Here is a 22929-nt window from a genome sequence, read left to right on the forward strand (position 1 = left end):
GAAAAGCAACACTTGAATTCCTGTCTGCTTATTGCACAGTTAGACTTTTCACTTAACAGGAAACCACCTTTTATGGTTTGTCTTCCTTCCAGACAAATTTGGCTTTTCTGCACTCTGTTTTAGCTTTTGGGCAAAGGCTCTCATGGAGCCTGCACTTGGCAGGGTCACAGTGATCTCTCTCTCTCCCTTTTAAAATCACCTGTGGGTTTGTTTCAGCTTGAATATAACACATAGGAGCTGTCAGAAAGCCTCTCCCACTGTTTTTTTTCTTTCAGAGTAGTTCTCTGTCTCTAGGCAGGCTGGCCTTTCCCTCCCTGTGCAGCTGAGGCTGGCCTTGACCCTCTGATTCCTCCAGCCTCTTCCTCCCAAGTGCTATGATTATAGACATGGACCACAACACTCAGCCCTGCAATTTACACCAGAATCACAGGGGTGAGCCAGGACTGCCCAAGGCGGACCAGGTCACCCTGCTGCCCGGCTTCTGACCACAACTGGGCAGCATTGGAGTCATGCCATTTTCTCGTATTTGCTTCTGAGCGTGACTTTAAGACTACTCTTTGCTGTCTTATGCTTTACAAGCTGCCTGAATCGTGACGTAAAAGCACAATAAGGAAGTTGTTCAGTATGCATTTTAAGTAGAAGTAATTAGTGTCAAGAAAAAGTGATTATTACTGTTAAATTTTTATTTTAAAGGAACTGTTACATGATTTCATACATCTGAGAAAAAAAATAAACATAACCATGTCTACCCAGAGCAACTGAATGGTTTTCCTAACCAAAAAATGTTTTTAATTGAAATAGAAGTATGTCAGTTTCCCCTCTTCATTTCATCCCTCCATCCCTTTCAGTTACTCGTCCCCCAATATGCCCATGTTCCTATGTCCACCATTAAAGCTGATGGCCTCTCTTTTGATTATTATTGTGTGTGTATCTGTGCACAGATATTTATGTATTACTTGCTGAGTTTACATTTGTTACTTGTGTGTATATGGTTTTGAGGCTGACCACTTTGCATGGGAGAGGCTAATTCTTTTCCTGGTTTTTATTAGTTAACTGTAATTCTTTGTCTTAGTGCAGGACCCCAGGAAGTTTATCCCCTTCTACATCCATATGCTTATCGATGTTGCTATTGTTCTGTCTTTGTTTATGTGGCCATTTCTTTATATATTTTGGATATTAGTCCTTTGTCAGATGTAGGGTTGGTGAAGATCTTTTCCCAGTCTGTAGGCTGTCAGTTTGTTCTGTTGACAGTGTCTCCTCAGCCTCTCAGCCTCATGAAGTCTCATTTGTTAATTGTTGACCTTATGGCCTGGGCTATGGCGTTCTGTTCAGGAAGTTGTCTCCTGTGCCAATGTGTTCCAGGCTCTTCCGTACTTTTTCCTCTAACCGATTTAATGTCTCTGGTTTTATGTTGAGGTCTTTAATCCACTTGGACTTGAGTTTTTTGCATGACAACATATATGGGTCTAATGGCATTTTTCTACATATAGACATCCAGTTAGACCAGCACCATTTGTTGAAGATGTTATCGTTTTTCCATTGAATAGATTTGTATGTGGCCATCTCTATAAGAGACTATTTTCACTGCAGACTTCCTGGTAGTCTGGCACTTAGAATCTTTCTACCCCCTCTTCCGAGACATGTAGAGCCCAACTTGGCAAGGTGGCCTATCACTTGGAAGGCTGAAGCAAGGGTATCTCAAGTTCAAGGCTAGGCTGGGCTATGAAGTCAGCTCATGGTTTTATGTAGTTTATCATGGTAGTAAGAGCAGCTTTAGCTGTGGCAGAGGGAGTGTCAGGAGCTAGTCATGTTGTGGGCACAGTCAGGAAGCAGAGAGAGAGAGAGAGAGAGAGAGAGAGAGAGAGAGAGAGAGAGAGAGAGAGAGAGAGATATGTACGATAGAGCATACACTGTAGAAGTTCGTGAAATTATGGATGGCCTTTCTTTTGTTACAGGTAAGGTTCTTTTCAAACAATAGAACCCTGTAGCATAAAGATATATTTTTATTTGCAAGAACCAAGAATCACAACTAGTATTTGTTAGTGATACTTATTGAGTCAGAGTCAGCTCACATTGCTACAGCAAAAACAGCTGTAGCTTGTGTAGCTTCAATAACAAAATTTAGTCCTCACACTCTAGATGTTGCAAGTCCAAAATTAGGGCAGTAGTCGTGAGTTTCTTAGTGAGTCCTTTTCCTGCTGATAGGGGCCTTCTTGTTTACTCTCAGAGTGGTCAGGGCGACTCTTCTGAGGTGACATTTTAAAGTATTGGAAGCCAGGGAAGGGTGCGGGAGGCGGTCCAGATCCCCACTCTTAATGCCCTACTGGATTCAGGGAAAAGGAAGTCATTGCCTCCAGCTGTGGACCCTCTGTTCTAGGCTATTTGAGATTGCTCTGTTGAGAATCCTCTGTTGAGATCTGTACTTCAATTTTAAATTGGCTTGTTTGGTTTGTTGACATCTAGTTTCCTGAGTTCTTTCTATATTTTGGAAATTAACCTTCTGTCAGACATGGAGTTGGTGAAAACATTTTTCCATTCTGTAGGCTGATGTTTTGTCCTTTTGCCTTTTGGAAGCTTTTCCAATTCATGAGGTCTCATTTGTTAATTGTCGATCTTAGCACCTGAGCTATTGGTGTTCTGTTCAGGAAATTGTCTCCTGTTCTGGAACTGAGACCTCATTTTGGTGGATTTTTTTTTCCTTTGATGAGGATGAAGTGTCCTTCCCTATCTCTTGATTAATTTTGATTGGAAGTCTATTTTGTTACACAGAGAGTTTCTTGGGTCCATTTGCTTGGAAATATCTTTTCAACCCTTTACGCTTGAAGTGATACCTATCTTTGATGATGATGATGATAGCATCTTCAATAAATGATGCTGGTATAACTATATGTCTACATTTAGAAAAATGCAATTAGGCCCTTATTTGTCACCATGCACAAAACTCAAGTCCAAGTGGATTAAAGACCTCAACATAAAACCAGAAGGATGATCCTGTTTTTGCATCTATTTTGTTAGTCTGTGTCTTTTCATTGGGGAATTGAGTCCATTGTTGAGAGACATTAATGACCAATGGTTGTTCATTTCTTTTATTGTTGTCATTGGTGATGGTAGTGTGTTTGTGTGTGTGTACTTCTCTTTTTTATTTTTGCTTGTGTAAGTTAAATATTTGTATTTTCATGCATGTGGTTAGCCTCCTTTTCTGCTAGATCTTTTCTTCTAGTACCTTTTATAGGCCTGGAGTTGTGGCTAGATAGTATACACATTTGACTTTGTCCTGGAATATCTTGTTTTATCCATCTATGCTGATATATACTATGGGTGTAGTAGTCTGGGATATGGCATTCATATTTTAAGTTCACTCATTTAATTACTCATGTTTTTAGTAAATAAATAGTTCATGTGCATATGGAATAATAAGCCCAGGGCAAGTGTAGGATGTAAAGAAAGACACCTGTCAGCCAGGTAATCCCAGAACTAGGAGAGGCAGAGGCAGGTGGATCTCTATGAGTCTGAGGCCAGCCTGCTCTATAAAGTGAGGCCAGACATCCAAGGAAACACAGAGGAGAATGTTGTCTGATAAACAAAATGAAAAAAAAAAATCAAAATGTGGAATCTAGATTTGAATAAATCCATAAATTAGTAAGTTGCATTAAGGTAAATTGGGCACTGTGAGGGGGCCTAAAGGAGAAAGATTAAAATTTTCCCTCTTTAGGGGAAGACAACTGTGTTCATAATCTAGATTTAAATATATACATCATAACATGCATGTTGCCCTCAACTAATATTCTGCTAGTGAGAACATGAAAGCAGCAGCCGACCTATTTGGAGGAAGAACAGGCAGTTGGAGAGGGGAGAAGAGGGAGGAAGCAGATAGGAGCAAGACTTATGATCTATGTGTGTGAGAATATGGTGGAACCTGTTCTGTAACAGCAAAGACCATTGTCTCCATGACTGTCAGCTTCTGTGTCATGGTGGCTGTCAGTATCACCTGTCTCCCCCTGTCTCTTGCTCAGTTGTCTATCATAGGCTATGTAAACAGAGGATAAAAGCGGACAAAGCTATGCTTAGCCACATCACTAGATGAAGGGACAATGAAACAGCCAAAGGAGACAAAGCAATGAGAAGAAATGTGTCAAGGGGCCTGGAGAGATGTTTCAGTGCTTAATAGCTCTTTTGCAGAGGATTATGGTTTGATTCCCAGCACCCCCATGGCAGCTCACAAGCATCTGTTAACACCACTTCCAGGGGATCCAACACTGTGCCCTGGGCTTCATGGGAACCAATGGCACGAAAACCAGCTATGAACTTGAAATAAAAAAATGAAATAAAATAAATAATTAAAAACAAAGACAAATACATCCATGTCCTGAACAATCACAGCTTGCATGCCCTATTAATGAGCAATGCACAGGTCACAGAGCTCTATATTACTGTTCACTACTATGAGGGTGAATATCCTTTTAACACAATCCTTTTCAAGAAGAAGGAAACTTTGGGGATTTCAGAGATGGCTCAGTGGGTCAGAGCCCTTGCTGTGCAAGCATGAAGACCAGTGTTTGGATCCCACCACCTGGATATAAAAGATGAGTGTGGTCACGAGTGTCTGTAATGCCAACAATCTCAGGGAAAGAGACAGCAGGGTCACCTGGGCTTGCTTACCACCAGCTTAATTTCAGGGTCAGTGAGAGACCCCATCCCAAAGGAACAAGGCAGAAAGTGATACAGTAGGGCACTTGGCAGCGTCCCTTGGCCTTAGTTCACATATTAGTATGCACATACATATGTGTATACATTACACACACACACACACACACACACACACACACACACACACACACAGAGATAATAAAAACCACAGATCATTGATAAATAGCACCTGCTCTTTGTTTGTGTTAAATGTTGGTTTGGCCAGGTGGTGGTGGTGCACAACGCCTTTAATCCCTGCAGCTGGGAGGCAGAGGCAGGCAGATTGCTGTGAGTTCAGGACAGTCAAGGCTACACAGAAAGACCCTGTCTCAAAAAAGCAAAAAAGGCAAAAAAAAAAAAAAAAAAAAAAGTTGGGTTTGACGTTTATTTAAGTATCTTAGTTGTGAAGGCAGACAGAGGAGGCTTTTGCAGGACACCATCTTGAGGAAAAACTATAAAGAAGAGAAGAGAATGGAGAGATAGGTGCTGTGTTATGAGACTCAGCACTTTGGAGAGAGGACTGGTTGTGCAGCACAGCTCAGCCCCAGGAGATCATGGAGTAAGGCCTCCCTCAAGGGCTCTCATGAAAGAGGATAAAGCACTGACACCCAGTCAGCTGAATCTGCCACAGACCTGTGTGTTCCTGAAGTCTCTGCGTGTGGCTTGGTAATTAGAAATCTGTGTGGACTGGCTGTAGAATTAAGGTAAGAATGAGTCTGCTGTTGGGTCACATGTGGCAGAGGTGACAGGACGTCAAGAAGCAACAAGGTATATATTAATAAATTTAAAGCTGAGAGCTATGGCCTGGATCCCTGATAGCAGGTATGGAAGCAAGGCTCTGGGAAGTAATCTGGGAGCACACGGGCTAGAGGGAACTTTGCGAATGCCAAGAGAAACAATTTGGGGCATGGCAGAGGTTCTAATAAGGAGAATGGGGAGAGAAAACAAGACATTCCGACACAGACTGCAGACTGTCTCTGATTGTGAAAAGACCTCTGCGAGCTTACAGGGCAGAGTTACTTGCCTGGGGCTTGGCTTTGACAGCCAGGACAGCTTGTCAGGTGGAGAAGAAGAGTGAGAACTGGTTTTCCTCTCAAGAAAACAACAACAACAACAACAACAAAAAACCGTGGGCTGAAGAGTAGGAGTAGGAATGGAAAAACAATTTTAATGAGCATATGCTATATAGCAGCTGCTGAGGTAGCAATTTATTGATATCCTTTAGTATTTTCAGATGTTCTGTTCAATTTCTTCATCTTTATGACTGTAGGATGAATTTGGCTTTCTTCTCAGAAGATGTTTTTGAGCCTGTCCCATCCAGGGCTTTCGCAAAGATTATTGGCTTGCTTGTCCACTCTTTCCTCTAACCATAAAGCCTGTTTCTGAATATGGAGCATGATGCCCCACAAGACAAAACAAAACAAAAGAATAATAACCAGTCATTGCTCAAAAGATGCTCACTGAAATATTAAGCTAACAAATAGAGGAAAATAACCTCGGAAATGATACAATCACCTGTTTCAAATAGTAAAAACTTTAATCTACCCTATACCTGAAATACTGACTGTCTTTCTAATATGAGTCTTCAGAGGCTGGGTTCCATAGGGAGGACAGAGAACCTCATCTCAGGCCCATGGGCCAGGTCACACTTTCTTCTAGAGTCTCTTCTTCATGAAAAAAAATATACTACAGGCAACTAAAGGATGCAGAGAGTGGAAGAAATAATCTTCATCAGGGAAGAGCACACCAATTGGTTACCCCAAAACAAATAGTCCTGAAAATGTACATATAAGTAACATTATACAGACTGAGTAGGTTATATTTAGGAATATATATGTATGTAATAGTAATTAATGAAAAAGAATATGATTTTGAAAGAGGGTAAGGGAAGAGGTATGGAAGAATCTGGTGGAAATAAAGGGAGGGCAGAAATTCTGTAATTATAATCTCAAAAATTAAAAGCAAAAAAATCTAAAAAAAGTCTCCGGTCCATCTTTATAAATGAACAAAGCAGTGAAGTGAAAGGTCTTTGAAATCTTATTTGTGTCAGTTACTCATTTGTGATATTTTGTAAGATATTCTCTGGTGACTTTCTTTAAGTACAAAGCAGGGAGATCCCTTGCATGTCAGCCCCCTGGACAAAGAATACAAAAGTGGGCAGCCCTGGAGTCAAGTGATGCATAATAAATGCGATAAATTCCTTTGTTCTTGTGTTGACATTGAGACACATTGTATTCCTGGAATATCACTGCCCTTTTATTGTCTAGTGTCTACAGTCAGTTAATATTCTAGAGAACACACGTGTGTGTGTGTGTGTGTGTGTGTGTGTGTGTGTGTGTGTGTGTGTGAGAGAGAGAGAGAGAGAGAGAGACAGAGAGAGAGAGAGAGAGAGAGAGAGAGAGAGAGAGAGACAGAGAGAGAGAGAGAGACAGAGAGAGAGACAGAGAGAGAGAGAGAGAGAATGAGAGAGAAATTCCTCAAGAATCTTTACCAAAAGGAAAACAAATGCTATAGTTCCTGGTTGCTTTGGACTGGAAATATTTCAGAACCATATTGTGCATTGCTGTGTGTTAACTTACACTGCCTCTCCTCTCTTTTACTATTTATTCACTTTATAATTTACTACCAACATTCAAGGTCAAGTTCCCCAGGCATAAATGACTCACCCTGTGTGTGCTTGATTCTTTGTAACTGAGGCTTATAAAAGAATGTTGGCACTAGTCATTTTTGATTAGTTGGAGATAATTCTATGTGGTTGTTACTTATTGGAGCATAGGTCATCTTTAGTCTTTGTGTGTTCCTTATTTACATATTCAATGAAGATGGAAGGCGTGGAAGACAACAAAAGCTCCCATTGATATCAACAAAACTTAAAGGAAATATTTCCTTCCAGCTCTGTGAATCGGAGGTTTGGTATCTACAGGGTTTTTCTGGGTATGACTACCTTAAACCACACGGTTGTAAGTCACACAGTCTTCCACCTGCTGGGCATCCCTGGCCTAGAAGACCTGCACACGTGGTTTTCCATCCCCTTCTTCATCTCCTATGTCACTGCCCTGCTTGGGAACAGCCTGCTCATCTTCATTATCCTCACAAGGCCTAGTCTCCATGGACCCATGTTCCTCTTCCTCTGCATGCTGGCAGGAGCAGACATTGTCCTCTCCACATCCACAGTTCCCCAGGCCTTGGCCATCTTCTGGTTCCACGCTGGGGAGATCTCCCTGGATCGCTGCATCACTCAGCTCTTCTTCATCCATTCCACCTTCATCTCTGAGTCAGGGATCTTGCTGGTGATGGCATTTGACCGTTACATTGCCATTTGCTACCCCCTGAGGTACACCACTATTCTCACAAACTCCCTGATAGGGAAAATTGGAGTGGCCATCTTCCTGAGAAGCTATGGCACAATTTTTCCTATAATATTTCTTCTGAAAAGGTTGACTTTCTGCAAAAACAATATTATTCCACATACCTATTGTGAACATATAGGCTTGGCTAAATATGCATGTAACAGCATCCGAATAAACATTTGGTATGGGTTTTCAGTCCTAATATCTACAGTGGTCTTAGATGTTATGTTAATTTTTGTTTCCTACGTGCTGATCCTCCGTGCCATCTTCCGCATGTCTTCCCAGGATGCTCGCCACAAAGCTCTCAACACATGTGGCTCCCATGTCTGCATCATTATCCTCTTCTATGGGCCTGGGATCTTCACAACACTTACTCAGAGGTTTGGGCGCCACATTCCACCTCATGTCCACATCCTGCTGGCGAATGTCTGCATTCTGGCCCCACCTATGTTGAACCCCATCATTTATGGAATCAAGACCAAGCAAATCCAGGAGCAGGTGGTTCATGTCCTGTTTACAAGACATAAGTGAATTTGGGTCAAGAACTCAGTTTTGGAATCTACAGTTATCTGTTGAGTGGTCTTTGGAGCTGGTGGATGGGATGGGATAGCGGACACATAGCTCGGTGAGAACTGCACCGGAAAAACTTTACGGGGAATGCTGTGGAACTTACTCTCTGGTTGGTGACAACCCGTGAGGACAGTGCCATGCTTCAGATTTTGCACTGATCAAAGCACCTTCTGTGCGGGTCCTGGGGAAGCCAGGGTTCTTTCTGGACACCATGTACCCCTGGCACTTGCATGAGTTCCGGAACTAGATGAAGTGAATTCTTGGAATTTGTTCCACAGAGTTTCTCAAGCTCTGAGACACTTATGACGTTCCTAGACAATCACATAGACCATTTCATTCCTTCATGTTCTTCAGTCTAGTTAATCCTACATCAATGACTCCTGGCTCTGCACTCATTTCTATTTATATTAAACCTTACTTAGAGTGTGCACATGTGTGTAGCCAGGGACTGTGAACTCTGTGGTTTACATTTTGCAGAACAACATTGTGAAATGGATGCCACGCTCTCTAGTCTTCACAGAGAACATATTTAACACTACACGTGCCTGGAAATAAGTTGTAATGAAATCCAGTGAGTTTTGGTCCTTATCTCTTTTCTATATTCCTTTACCACCAGCAGCAAAACACCGAAAAAATCTACAGAAAAGTTGTGTAGCCTGGGAGGATGAAGGCTGAGAAGCCGAGGAAAGACTGTACTTTAAGAACTGTGCAAAGGGCTGAGCTCAGGTGCTAAGAAGGAGCAAGAGGAGCAAACCCAAGTACCCGAGACTGACTCAGGGTTCACAACAGGAAAGGCTGCCCCTGTGAAGTAGCTGGCTGCACTGTGTGGAGCCAATACCTTTTCACTTTCATGCCCAAACTCCATGTTTCTGGTTTTCAAATATGTAAGCAGGACACTAAGAGAGTAAAATAGCTTAGTTGAAAACAGTTGCTAATGGGGCTGGGGAGATGAGCTGCTCTGTTGCACAGGACCCGAGTTCAGTTCTCAGCACCTATTTCATATACCTCACATCTGCATGTGGTTCTGACTCCAAGTGAACTGTTACCTCTGGCCTCCATAGGGACTTGCACACACCTGTGCCACATGTGCATATTTATACGGGCATGCATATAGCTGAAAAATTAATAAAAATGGAATGTAATATTTATTAACTTATAAAACATGACAGAATGTTAAAGTAGATATCTGAATAGTAGGAAGATAATAAGTGGCATAATAGCCAATATAGATACAAGTGCAAAAATATGTATTATATAATTTTTGTAAGTATTCCAAAGGAACATTTAAGATTCTGAGATTAGTAATCAACTAGCATTGCTTTATACATCCCACCAATAAGAAAAATGTCATAAACACTGAGACAGAAAAATTAGCTGTACAAAATTGAGAGAATCTAAACCATTGAAATATTGGCCAATTGAGAGCTGATATTGCCATATTCATGAAAATAAAAGTAGACTTTTGTTACATATTAATTGTCCCTGAATTGCAATATTTCATCTTAGAGGGAGGCTGTTAAGACTCAGGGATTGGGGGCTGGAGAGATGGCTCAGCAGTTAAGAGCACTAGCTGCTCTTCCAGAGGTCCTGAGTTCAATTCCCAGCAACCACATGGTGGCTCACAACCATCTCTACTGGGAGTCTGATGCCCTCTTCTGGTGTTCATGAAGACAGTATTGATGTACATAAAATATGTTAAAAAAGACTCAGGGATTAAACAAAGTTTATAATCTCAGGAAAGTCACAAGTCTCAGGAGGCACCCCTAACTAGCCAGATTCACAAGGTCCCTGCCAAGGTTATGAAATGATAACAACTCCTGGGTAAGGGAGACTCTCCACTCTGTCAAGCTGCCTGACAGTCAGTCAGGGAGCTCCAAGGATGCAGATAGCTTCCCTTGGGGTCATTAAGCAAATGCACAGGAAACCTCTGTTCCCTGTAGCATTGAGTCTTATGTGAATTTATATCATTCTATGGTATAAGAAGTGCTGTGGAGGCAGGCGAGTTACTTAGTGGTGTGGGGTTATTTTCTTGCAGAACTGGTATGTATCCCAAGAGTAGAGGGTGCTGGATCTAAGGCAGGTGTCCCAGAATATGAGGGTGTTTGTCTGAAATCAATAGGCAGAGAAAAGTGTGTAACCATAACTGCAAGAGACTCTAGTATAGAGGGCTGAGTGATGACTGGAGGAGGAGAAGGAAAGGCTGTGGAAGAGACTCTCTGGATCTTATGTGCCCAAGACTGCTGAGTCCTTCCTAAGACCTGTGTAGGGTGTAGGCCCCAACTACTATAAATATCCCACCCCCTGTTTTCCCTCACTCAGTATTTTTACATGCTAGATTCTGGAAGCACACAATGAAAAACAAAATTCAAAAATCAACTGAGATCAGAGGAAGTGAAAAATACCTTAACTAAGATTTTTCTGTTTCGTTATCCAAAAGCACCAGGCACCTTCTGACTTCTGGAAGCTTTGCCTAGCTCTTCTTCCTACTTACATGCAATGATTTGGCTTCATTCACATCTCCTTCTCCTGCTGTTTTTTTTTTTTTTTTTTTTTTTTTTTGTTCAGGAGGGTGATGCACACAGCTGGGTTTGGCCCCCTCTAGCATTTTTATGTCTCTCTGAAGATTTGCCACTCCATGGAGGTCTGACTTCCCTCAGGGTGCATATGTTTTTAGTGTTTATGTGCTGCTGACTGACTTGTGGTGGCTGTTGTGCACTACAGGACCTGGGTCAATTTAGATACTTTAGTTTAGCAGATCAAAGTACTCCCCCCGCCCCCATTGTGGTCCCATAATTTCTTATTGTGCACTAATAGGTTTAGCTAGCATATTATTTCAGTTAACCATGTAAAACTCTACCTGGATGTAATATTCTTCTCTTCAAAGATGCAGACCATATCTTATTTACTGTTTATCTGATATAGTTTTAGGCACATCAGCAGTGAAAAACAAGTAGGAAGTACTATAAGACTGTGGTATCATCAGAAAGTACCTTGGAACACAATATGAGATTTCAGTTCTCTGTGAAAGGTCATCTGCGTCAGGTATGGATACTGTAAACCACACTAGTATTAGTTACACATTTTTTCATTTGCTGGGCATCCCCGGCCTAGAGGATCAGCATGTGTGGATTTCCATTCCCTTCTTCATCTCCTACATCACTGCCCTGCTTGGGAACAGCCTGCTCATCTTCATTATCCTCACAAGGCCTAGTCTCCATGGACCCATGTTCCTCTTCCTCTGCATGCTGGCAGGAGCAGACATTGTCCTCTCCACATCCACAGTTCCCCAGGCCTTGGCCATCTTCTGGTTCCACGCTGGGGAGATCTCCCTGGATCGCTGCATCACTCAACTCTTCTTCATCCATTCCACCTACATCTCTGAGTCAGGGATCTTGCTGGTGATGGCATTTGACCGTTACATTGCCATTTGCTACCCCCTGAGGTACACCACTATTCTCACAAACTCCCTGATAGGGAAAATTGGAGTTGCCATCTTCCTGAGAAGCTATGGTACAATTTTCCCCATAATATTTCTTCTGAAAAAACTGACTTTTTGCAGAAGCAACATTCTTCCACATACAGCTTGTGAGCACACTGGCCTGTCCAAGTATGCTTGTAATGACCTTCAGGTAAATATCTGGTATGGATTTTTTGTTTTAATATCAACAGTAACTTTAGATGTTGTGCTAATATTTATTTCTTATATGCTGATTCTCTGTGCTATCTTCCGCCTTACATCCCAAGATGCTCGCCACAAAGCTCTTAATACTTGTGGGTCCCATGTTTGTGTCCTCATGCTCTTTTATGGGCCTGGGATCTTCTCAACCCTCTCCCATCAGTTTGGACATCAGATCTCAAGCGATGTCCATGTCCTACTTGCCAATGTCTGCATCCTGGCACCACCAATGCTGAATCCCATCATTTATGGTGTCAAGACCAAACAAATTCGAGACCTAGTGACTCATGCCTTGTTTCTGAAGGTAATATGACTTTCAGGCAGAGACCAAACTCGCATATCCTCAACATTCTAATCATGTGTTAGGTGAGCTCTAAAAGCCCTGGTAGGTGAGGGATGTTGAGCCAAGCTATTTATCTGGATGATTGTCTTTCTGGATAAACTTCATTAATGGAGTTTTGATATGCTTTTCAAGATCCCATACAGTAATGACATTGGCATACTTGGAGATCAGTGATTTTTCTTCATATTCAGAGTCTGAGAACTACATTCATCTTTTAGATCCAAGTTCTAGTTTATAACCCATAGATATGTATTCAGGCAGAGAACTGTAGATGAGTGTTCGATTGCTCATGTACCAAACTAATTCCCATTTTTTGATCTATTTTGAACATTCCTCTATGTGCTTTTTTCTTTGTCCTCCTCTAATACACAGTTTTATTTCTCACAGGCTCATTTTATATTCAAATATACTGTTATTCAAAAAAAAAGGAATGGAGAGAAGATAAAAATCTTTGGTACCCCAATCCTATATAGCACAGTCTCTCCGTCTCTCTCTCTCATCTCTGTATCATTCTAAATCTACTGACTTTCTCTCTCTCTGCCTTGCCATCCCTCTTGTTATTGCCCACTACAGTAAAATATCTTGAAAATGTTGTATCTTAATTATTTGTTTATTGTCTTCTCTCTCTTTGTGTCACACTGCTGTCACATTTTCCCCCTGTATTGATGACAATGTACGCCACTGAGACAATCACATGATGTATTCAATGGTCAATTGTTGGAACAGGGTCAAAAGAATGACCCATGGTGAGCAGTGTCTTGGGGAACTGTGACAGAGGGTCCAGGAAGAAAGGCAGAGGGCCTTTTTACCTCAGGTGCATTTTGTTCCCTGGATTGTTCTTGGATGTGATTTCATGCCTCCTGTGACAAACATTTCCGTTCAGTTTATAAGATTTGTTTATTCTTGTTGGATGCCAGGCAGTTGTGTTTAAAGTAGTCTGTCTTGAGAAAGTTCTGGGGGGAGGGTGCTCTGTTAATATTTAGTATGTGCTTATTAGCATTTATCTACATGTTTTTCTGAACTCAAACAACCTTCCTTGGTTGTTTTCTTTGTTACACATAGTTTTTCTTTGTTACATTCGTGTATAATAAAGTGCACTGAAACTGAGGTAAGGTTGTCTACTGCACCAGACAGCAGTCCACCCCGTTCTCCAGGTCCTCAGATCCCAGATCGAGCAGACAAGAACTACACAGGTGGCTAAAAAGTTGACAGTAAATCACATTCCACATCTTAACATGAAGTAGCAACAGCGTTGACAACCCTCTCTCTTCTTGGAAAGTTGTCACTCACCTCGTGTCGGGTGATATAATAGAAAAAAAATCATTATAAATGTCACCTACTTTTTCTTATAGACATTTTCATTAATGCTATTATCTAAATATGTTTTCCAGTATGCATATAAGTAAGTTGTATTTTATTCTACCCACTCTTCTAGACTATACCTATCTCAGTAAAGTTAGATGGAATTACTTTTATGCCTAAAACATCAACTTCTATGATTATTTTTAATGCGCAGAAGATGAAACTCTGTACATTTGGTATTAACTATTTTTTAATTGTTTCATAAAATTTTCTAGTTGAACTCCATGACCTGAAAATGTACTTTCCTGGCACCTGTAAAGTACAAATTGATTTTTTTCATATTTAAAGGAAATTAAAATGATTGGTTTTTTTCTTGCTAAGCTTTGAGTTTATTGTTTTCAATGAATTGATGCTAACATTTAAACTGTTAAATTTATGAGCACAAATTACTCATATTATCATCTTCTAGTTTTTAACAATTTGGTTTTTTTTTTAAATACTCACTTACTATACATTTTAATGGTGCTCAATGTGCCGTTTCAATACATGGATAAAGCATGCACTGGTCAAATCCATCCTGTTTATTCATATTCTCTCACAGCCTCCAGTAATCACCATTTTACCTGCAGGCTGACTTTTAAATTCTCATACAATAACATTAAAATTATGTATTTTTATATTATGTACATTGGTGTTCTGACTGCATGTATGTCTGTGTGAGGGTGTCGGATCCCCTGGAACAGGAGTTACAGACAGTTGTGAGCTGGCGTGTGGGTGCTGGGAACTGAACCTGGGTCCTCTGGAAGAACAACCACTGTTCTTAACCACTGAGCCATCTCTCCAGCCCAATTCCCATGTAATATTCATGTTTTCTTCAATCTACAATTTTCTTATCATTCACTTAGATATTCTTGATTTTTATGCTTAGTTTTTATATCTAATTTTTCAAATATAGGCATTAATAAATAAACGTCAAGGAAAAAAAAAACCCTGATGCGTAATTGGTAAGCTGAGTACACCTTCATTTTATTTAGTCCTTTATACATTTGCATCTGTCTGGGCATGGGATACAAGGCTTCTCCCTGCAATATCATATAGTATGACGCTTGCCGCATATAAAGAATAGCGTCATTGCCTCCCGTCTCATGGCGTGAGTACAGGAGCAGGCAGAGGAAACCTATTAAAAACTTACAATCTTTTTGGTCACGGTTGAGAGAAGGGTAAAGTTATAGTTGTCTGTAATAACTTCTTCAAAACAGCTTCTTTTTTTTTTGTAGTTAGAAACCAGTTACTTTTTTTTTTTTTAGGAGTTTAAGGTATATAGATTTGTTGTCATATATTCTTTGCACAGAGTCTTTGCACAGAGTCTTTCCACAAACACTTTCATGCAAGTACGTCATGTACTTTCCCGGTATTCACCCCAGCCTCTTGCATTCTTTTCTGTTGCCCTTGCCACTACTCCCACATTCACCTGCTCTTACTTTGACTTTCATATCACACACACACACACACACACACACACACACACAGTTACATATGTCATATACATGTGATTTTATGCATTAAAAAATCTAGGATTCACAAGTGAGAGAAAAGGAGGTGTTTGTCTTTCTGAATCTGACTCATTTTTCTAATAAATGGTCTCCAACTGTATTCACTTCTTTGTAAATTACATTTCATCGTTTTATGTATGAATGAAAAGATGTGCATATCTACTTATCTATAGCTATCTCTATATATCTCAATATATCATATCTGTTGATGGACACCTGGGGTGATTCCATTAACTTGGCTGTTTTCTTTAGATCTCTGCCTTCTGCCTTTAACCTCCAAGACTTTTAACCTCTCTTTATTTTTGTGTTTTTAAAAAAAGTCACATTGGGATATATTTTTCTAACCTATGTTCAATTTTTACTAATGATCTTTACTTCTGTCTAATAAACTGGTTAACCAAAACATTGAATCTACTTTTATTCAATGGTTGAATTTAAAAAATGATAATTTTTAATTTATCTTCACAGAAAAATGTCCAGAAAGTAGGAAATTTGCGTGTAGTTCTCTTCCCTCTTTATTTGGTTTTGCCTATTATTAATATCCTACATAGGGGTGATACATTTATTCAGACTTATAATTAATATATAGTATTACTAATAAAACCCATCATTTCACTGGCAGCCTTTGTTGATAGCTAGGTTGACAGTAATTTTATTTATAGCATTATGAGCTCCATAAATTTGGTAGCTAACTAGGCTCATATAATGTGAGACAATGTTAGACAATGTGAGAGAAAACTTAATGGATTTCATGATGGATAAAAGGATAATGATTAATGTCTTGTGAGTCTAAATTGAAGACTATAAATGACAACATGTTGGTGAATCACAGTAGCTATGGTTACCTACACAAGGCCTGTACAAGATCAAGCCAGCCAACGTTGCAGCATGGATGGGGAGGAGTTCTTAAGGCTCCTCCTCTTGCTGAGGAGCTAGTGACAGTTGGTGGCTGCTGAATGAGGGGAGCCATTTTTCTTTGGGGGTGTGGACACTGGTATGTTGTTTATGCTCCCCAACAGTAACTGAATTAGAAGGTTATGTACCAAAGAAGAAGACATGTTTGGGGTGGTCTAGGGGTACTAAGAGTGAAAAATTGATGTGTCTATGATAAAGAAACATTGCATATATATAATATCAAAGGATAAATAGAAAAATTCTTAAAAATTATGAATCTTTAAAAATCATAAAAATCACACAGAGTGGGCTGGTAGCTTAGGAAGAAAATAGTGATATTAGTGGACTTCGATCTTGGTGAGGTTAGTATAATGTGCAGCTGTCATGCATGTGGGCAACCAAATTGTGATCAGACAGTAGAACATCTGGAATTGGTGAGTCTGGAAGTAGACAGGTAATAGATTGTGGAACTGAATAGCTAGAATAGAGTGGCGAGAAGCAGAGCTGAGAGGAAACAGAATTGAGACTGTGGGCGGCGAGGAATGGATGAAAGAAACGTGTTGTACGCATATACAGGGGCCATATTTATTCAGCCGTAAGAACAAGGGAACCCTGCCCTTTCCAGCAGCATGCACACACATGGAGGCGTCATGCTGAATGAAATAAGTCAGGTGCAGGAAGAAGACATAAGCGTATCAGACACCCATGGACTCGGAAGCAGCCTGTTTCACAGAAGCAGGGAGCAGAGCAGTGGACGTACAAGTAGAGGGAGGGGAAGCTGGGGACATGTTCAAGAGGCTCAACATTTCAGTTACGGGACATGTATATGTTTTGAAAATCTAATGTTCAAGGATGTGTCAATAGTACGCTTGAAATTTGCTAAGATGTAGACCTCACCATGAAACCAAACCCAGAGGGTTTATGTGAGGTAATGCATTTTTTTGTTTCTTTGTTTTGGTTTTTTTGAGACAGGGTTTCTCTGTGTTAGCCTTGGCTGTCCTAGACTCACTTTGTAGACCAGGCTGGCCTCGAACTCACAGCAATCTGCCTGCCTCTGCCTCCCAAGTGCTGGGATTAAAGGTGTGTGCCATCACCGCCTGGCCTGGTAATTTGTATTTTGATTAGCTTTATCATGGTGGTTATTTCAGTGTACATAGCTATTGAAACACCCATTTGTATAACGCAAATACACACATGTTTTTACTTTGTCAATTCTATTTCAGTCAGTTTTGGGGGAAAAGAACAGAGAGAGGAATTCGTTGTCTATATAGGCACTGAGCTGTTTATCCAAGGATGCCAGCATCTTGCATGTGTTTGTGAAGGAATATGGCGGTCATTCCATCTCTACTGAGGAGAAGTTAGATGACACCAGTCCCAAAGGAGCAGCTGTTTCTGCAAGCAAGTCAGGAAGCACCGATCTGGAAACAAGCCCAGAAATACTGTGCAGTAAAAATGCACGTTAAGTGATTTCATTCCGTAAAAGTGTGAGTAAGTCCCATCAGTTTAAAGAAATTGCACCAAAATATCCATAGATGAAGACGTCAGTAGATTTTTTTTTTTCAGATTTTCTTTATTGACTGCAATTTTCATTGTGACATAAATTCCATGAGGCCATTTGTCTTCATGCCTGTGTTTGGAAGTGCCTGGCACGAAGTAGATTTCCAGTGAGATTTCTTTTTATTTACTTGAAAAATATTTCTAACAGGTATTAAAATGTGAACTTATCTATCAGTAATAAGATAAAGTACATAGAGGTGAAAGTATTTCTGTTACAGTTTCCTTTTTCGGAGCACCACACATTTAACTCAAATAATTCAGAGTACATATAGGGATTAATCTTCTGGGCTGGTGACAGTCAGTAAATACAGAGAATTGATCCCACAGTGGAAGGAGAGAATCAGATTATGACGGTTGTCCTCTGACCTGCTCACCTGCTCCATGGCACCCATGCCCACCATTGTACACACACCCATTATATAATGTGCGCGTGCACACACACACACACACACACACACACACACACACACACACACACACACACACACACTAAACCCCAAAGGAATTGTGTGTCACACACAAATAAAAAATTAAAAAATTTCCATGTAAAATATATTCATCAGAGCAAACCAGAAGCTACGCAAATGTCCAGCAATAGGAGAATAGAAATCAAATTACAAAAAAAAAAAAAAAAAAAAAAAAAAAAAAAAAAAGAAATCAAATTACAGCACATGAGAAGGTTTGGTGGAATAAAGGGAATGGAGAAATGATGTAATTATATTCTCATCTCAAAAATAAAAAGCTTAGAATAAACATCATAGTATGTCAACAGTGCAGAATACTCAGTCACTCATTTTTTTTTTTCAAGAAATATTTGTAGTATACTAACTCTGTGGTATTGTGTTAAACTGGAGACAGATGCAGCTGTGATCGAACCATGTGGCGGAATTGTGCTGTACTTTGGATTCTTGATATACCAGTAGGGTTTGCCTACTCCTGACACAAAACCACCAAAGTGAGACGATGGCTATTCACTTATTCCTTATAGTGACCGTTTGATTTTGTCTGTATCCCACAGTATTATGCTCGGCACTGTAAAAATATACAACAAAATCTAATGGAAAAACAAAGCAGTTCCTAAGTCAGGAAGAAGAAAGAAGCTATGTGGTCATACCTTTATTACCACAGACAGTCAAAAATTCCTGGATAGATATTATATGATGTGAGTGTCCAAAAGTAGCAGTGGGAAGGTTTTATTGATAATCACTAGACGGTGGCACTAGATCACTGCTATTTAATCACACTCATTTATGCTGGGGCTGAGCCACACCACCACCAGAAACAGTTTTATTTTATTTTATTTTTTAAATAACTTATTGAGACTACATCTGATTGTTATCCCTTCATTTGTATCTTCCCATTCCCCGCTCCCCTAAACCTCTGACAGAAGGGGACTTCCTGCCCCTCCATATGACCACAGCCTATCAGATTTCTTCTGGAGAACCTGCTTCCCCTTCTTCTGAGTGCCACCAGACCTCCCCACCCAGAGGAAGTGATCAAAATTAGGGGTAGAAACAGTTTTTTTTCAATACACAATCTCAGGGTTCACAGCATAATCAAATATCCTACAATAACGTTGTGTTTGTATAACTAGTGATCTAATGCTGGCATCTAGTGATTATCAATAAAACCTTTCCCCTGAAACCCTCCCAGCTTCTTTCTCTTAGTCATCAGGGAAATGCAAATCAAGATGACTCTGAGAGTCCATCTTATACCCCTCAGAATGTAGATCAAAAACTCAAATGACATCACATGCTGGCGAGGATGTGGAGCAAGGGGAACACCCTTCCATTGCTGGTGGGAGTGCAAACTTGTACAACCACTGTGGAAATCAATCTGGAGATGCTCAGAAAACTGGGAATAGCTCTACCTCAAGAGCCAGCTAAACCACTCCTGGAGATATACCCAAAATATGCTCCACCATATCACAAGGACACTTGTTAAATTATGTTCATAGTAGCTTTATTAATAATAGCCAGAAACTGTAAACAACCTAGATATCATTCGATCAAAGAATAGATAGGAAAAACAATGGAATATGACTCAGCCATTAAAAACAAAGACATCATGCAATTTGTAGGTAAGTGAATAAAACTAGAAAAGACCATCCTGAGTGAGATAACCTAGATCCAGAACAACACACATAGTATGTACTTAGTTACAAGTCAACATTAGCCATAATGTACAGGTTAACCATGCTACAATCAGCAGATCTAAAGAAGCCAAAGAGGACCCAAGGGGGAGGATCCTGAATCCTACTCAAGAGAGGAAGTGAAAGACATCTGTGTGGAAAAGGGGAGGATGGGGGAGGGGGTTTGTGAGGGCATGACTGGGTGGGGATGGGGGAAGGGGGCTGGTATTAGGCTGTAAAGTTATTACATTAAAAAATTCCAAAAATTAAAAAAAAAAACAACTTTCTGTTTTTTTGTAAACACGTAGTTGCAGTGTGTGGCTCAAACCTAGCACCCAACTTTAGTCAAAGAGCTTTCTGTAAGCAGGATTATATAAAATCAACCATAGGTCAAGAAACAGAGCGAGCAACCAGTCAACAAGAGGTGAACGCAGGAAAAACCCCATAGAGAGGGAGAGAAAGTCTGGAGGACAAATAGAGAGACTCACAGGAAGTAAAAAGGACATTCAATTTGAAAGGTGTTTTAAGACAGGGTGGGGAAGGAGAAGGGGCTTTTTCCTTCTGGGACATCAGCTGAGGAGGAAGGTCAGCTGGGTGCTTTCTCTGCCTCTGAGTTAGTAGGCTTTCACCTCAGCATCCGATTTCTGAGTCTTTATTGGTATAATTGAACATTTGGGATTTTGTTTAAAAACAACACAGCAATGAAAATATGCATGGACTTGACTTTTTGATACTTTGTTATGACACTATAAACATAGCACTAAGTCAACGTTGGTTGAGTGGGTAAAACAAACAACAAACAAACAAATGTTTGAAGAGACTGACAAGATTTCAATGTGTTTCTTTGCCTTTTATAAGTCAGGGTCTAAGAGGGTCATGTGGAATGAAGTTTGGGACCCTTCACAAGGCTTCCAGCCAAATTCCTGTCCTCTGACCTTTGCCTTCCCCACCAAATTATCTCATGCAATTATGGTAGCCCTCATGCATGCTTTTCCCTATGGGCTTCCAGCTTCCATGTCATGAAAGAGTTAATGGCTTTATAGTTACATCCCTGCTGTACAGGAGATCCTAGGGGAGAAGAAAGTCACTTGGATTAGCTCATGGTCCGTCCCCAGGGATCTTCACAGAAAGAATAATTTGTTCTGAAGTTCTTCCTACACAGTGGTACACTGGCCATGGTAGAGTCTTCTGCCATGTGGCCACTCTGGGATAAAGATGGGGCATGAATCCAGGTGAAGGCTGACAGTTGTCACGGACACTGTGTGATGAGGAGAGAGATGCATGTTGGTATTAATCATCAAAGCCTGGTGCTTCCGTGGGGCCCTTGCCCATGGGCGTGAACTGTGAAAGTGTGAGTGGGTGTGATGATTAAGGAGGTGGGGAAGTGAAGTGATCAGGCCTGCCTCCATCACTTGGTCACCCAGTAGATCTGTGCGGTAGCAGTCAGAGGACAGCCCTGCTGCTCCTGCGGACGTTTTGGGGGCTTAGCGGGAAGACGATTGGAGCGAGAAATGAGGCAAGCACTTTTTGACTCATTTCTTTTGTGACTCTGGAGAACTCCAATCCCCTCTGAAGTCTGAATGAATAATAACTTGCATAACTTGTACAGGCTTATCCTAGAGCAGTGGGTTTGGAGATTTGTCTTGTGAGGGCCTGGAACTATAGTTCTGGTTTCCAATATGAATTAATAAATTCTACCCTACAAAAAGCTGCCACAAACAAGCAAGATGAACTACATTTTAAAGACAATTAAAATGACTGCGTGGTACTTTCACACATTTAAATAATGAATGTTAGCCATTTCCACCCCAATTCTTTGCTCCCATCCCCTTTCTCCCCTGAAGCTCTTCTTTGTAAGCCCCTTTCTACTTTCATGCCTTCATTTTGTGTGTGACCCACTGAGTTTAATTAGCGTTTCTTGCCTGGGTACAGATGGAGAGTTATTTATCACATTCTTATGCAGTGCGGGGGTTGGGGAGGGGGGAAGAGAGTGCCTTTGGTTTTATGAGTTTGATGTAGCTTGTGACTACACATTACATTTCTCACTCATGGTCCTTTTAGTAAACAAACAGGGCGATTTAATGAAAATGAGGTAGATGGTATGTAAGTGAATCAAAGGGCAATGTTCAGAATAACTTTACTTTTTAAGGACAGAAGGTGGGCAGGACTTGGCCCAAGCCTCCAGTTTGGTGTCCCCTGGAATAACTTTCCAGTCAGCATTTATAGTTTTGACTTTTGTTATTTGTTTTTAGATAAGCCCTGGCTCTGTCACCCAAGCTGGCCTTGAACTCTCAACCTTCTCAGCACTTACATTTTGAATCTCTGATTCAAGCTCCTGAAGTTCAAAAAAATGGAACTGAAGACGAAGGCGTTTTGCCCAATGAGTTGCCTGTTTTGAGAGGCCTCTTTTCTGGTAAATGCAAGAGGACAGTGAGGCTGGAGGCAGGAGTAAGGGAGTTCTCTCTCTGACCCTCAGCTCCCAGAGGAAACTCACTAACCAGAGGAAAGCCAGAATGTGGGGTGAGGATGCTCATACGACTCATGTAAGTCATCACACAGGTAACTTACGATGTGTGTGAGTGTGAGCTTGACATGATCAATGACGATCTGGAAAATTCTCACATATAAATCTGTGGAAGTTTAACTGTGCTTGTATAGTGTCATTGTGAAGGGCTATTGGTGTGAACTGTGAAAATGTGTACACATTTTGATCAGGACTTTTGTGGGTGAATAATATGATGGTGACTGTAAAAGGAATATGGAGAGAGAGAGAGAGAGAGAGAGAGAGAGAGAGAGAGAGAGAGAGAGAGAGAGAGAGAGAGAAGCTGGTAGAGAAGGAATTGGACATAGGAAGATCTGAATCTAAT

At 40.7% G+C, this 22929-nt stretch overlaps 2 protein-coding genes across 2 annotated transcripts; both read left to right on the forward strand.

Moving 5' to 3' along the window:
• The first annotated feature begins 7622 nt into the window (after positions 1 to 7622).
• Positions 7623 to 8567, forward strand: LOC127192149 (olfactory receptor 52B4-like). Its single transcript, XM_051149470.1, has one exon. The coding sequence runs from the start codon at positions 7623 to 7625 to the stop codon at positions 8565 to 8567; it is 945 nt and encodes a 314-aa protein (XP_051005427.1).
• A 3083-nt stretch (positions 8568 to 11650) lies between these two features.
• On the forward strand, positions 11651 to 12595 carry LOC127191978 (olfactory receptor 52B4-like). Its single transcript, XM_051149331.1, has one exon. It carries the CDS (start codon positions 11651 to 11653, stop codon positions 12593 to 12595), a length of 945 nt encoding a protein of 314 aa, XP_051005288.1.
• The last annotated feature ends 10334 nt before the right edge of the window (positions 12596 to 22929 follow it).

This window comes from Acomys russatus, chromosome 7 (genome assembly GCF_903995435.1).
Source record: "Acomys russatus chromosome 7, mAcoRus1.1, whole genome shotgun sequence".
Lineage (NCBI taxonomy): Eukaryota > Metazoa > Chordata > Mammalia > Rodentia > Muridae > Acomys > Acomys russatus.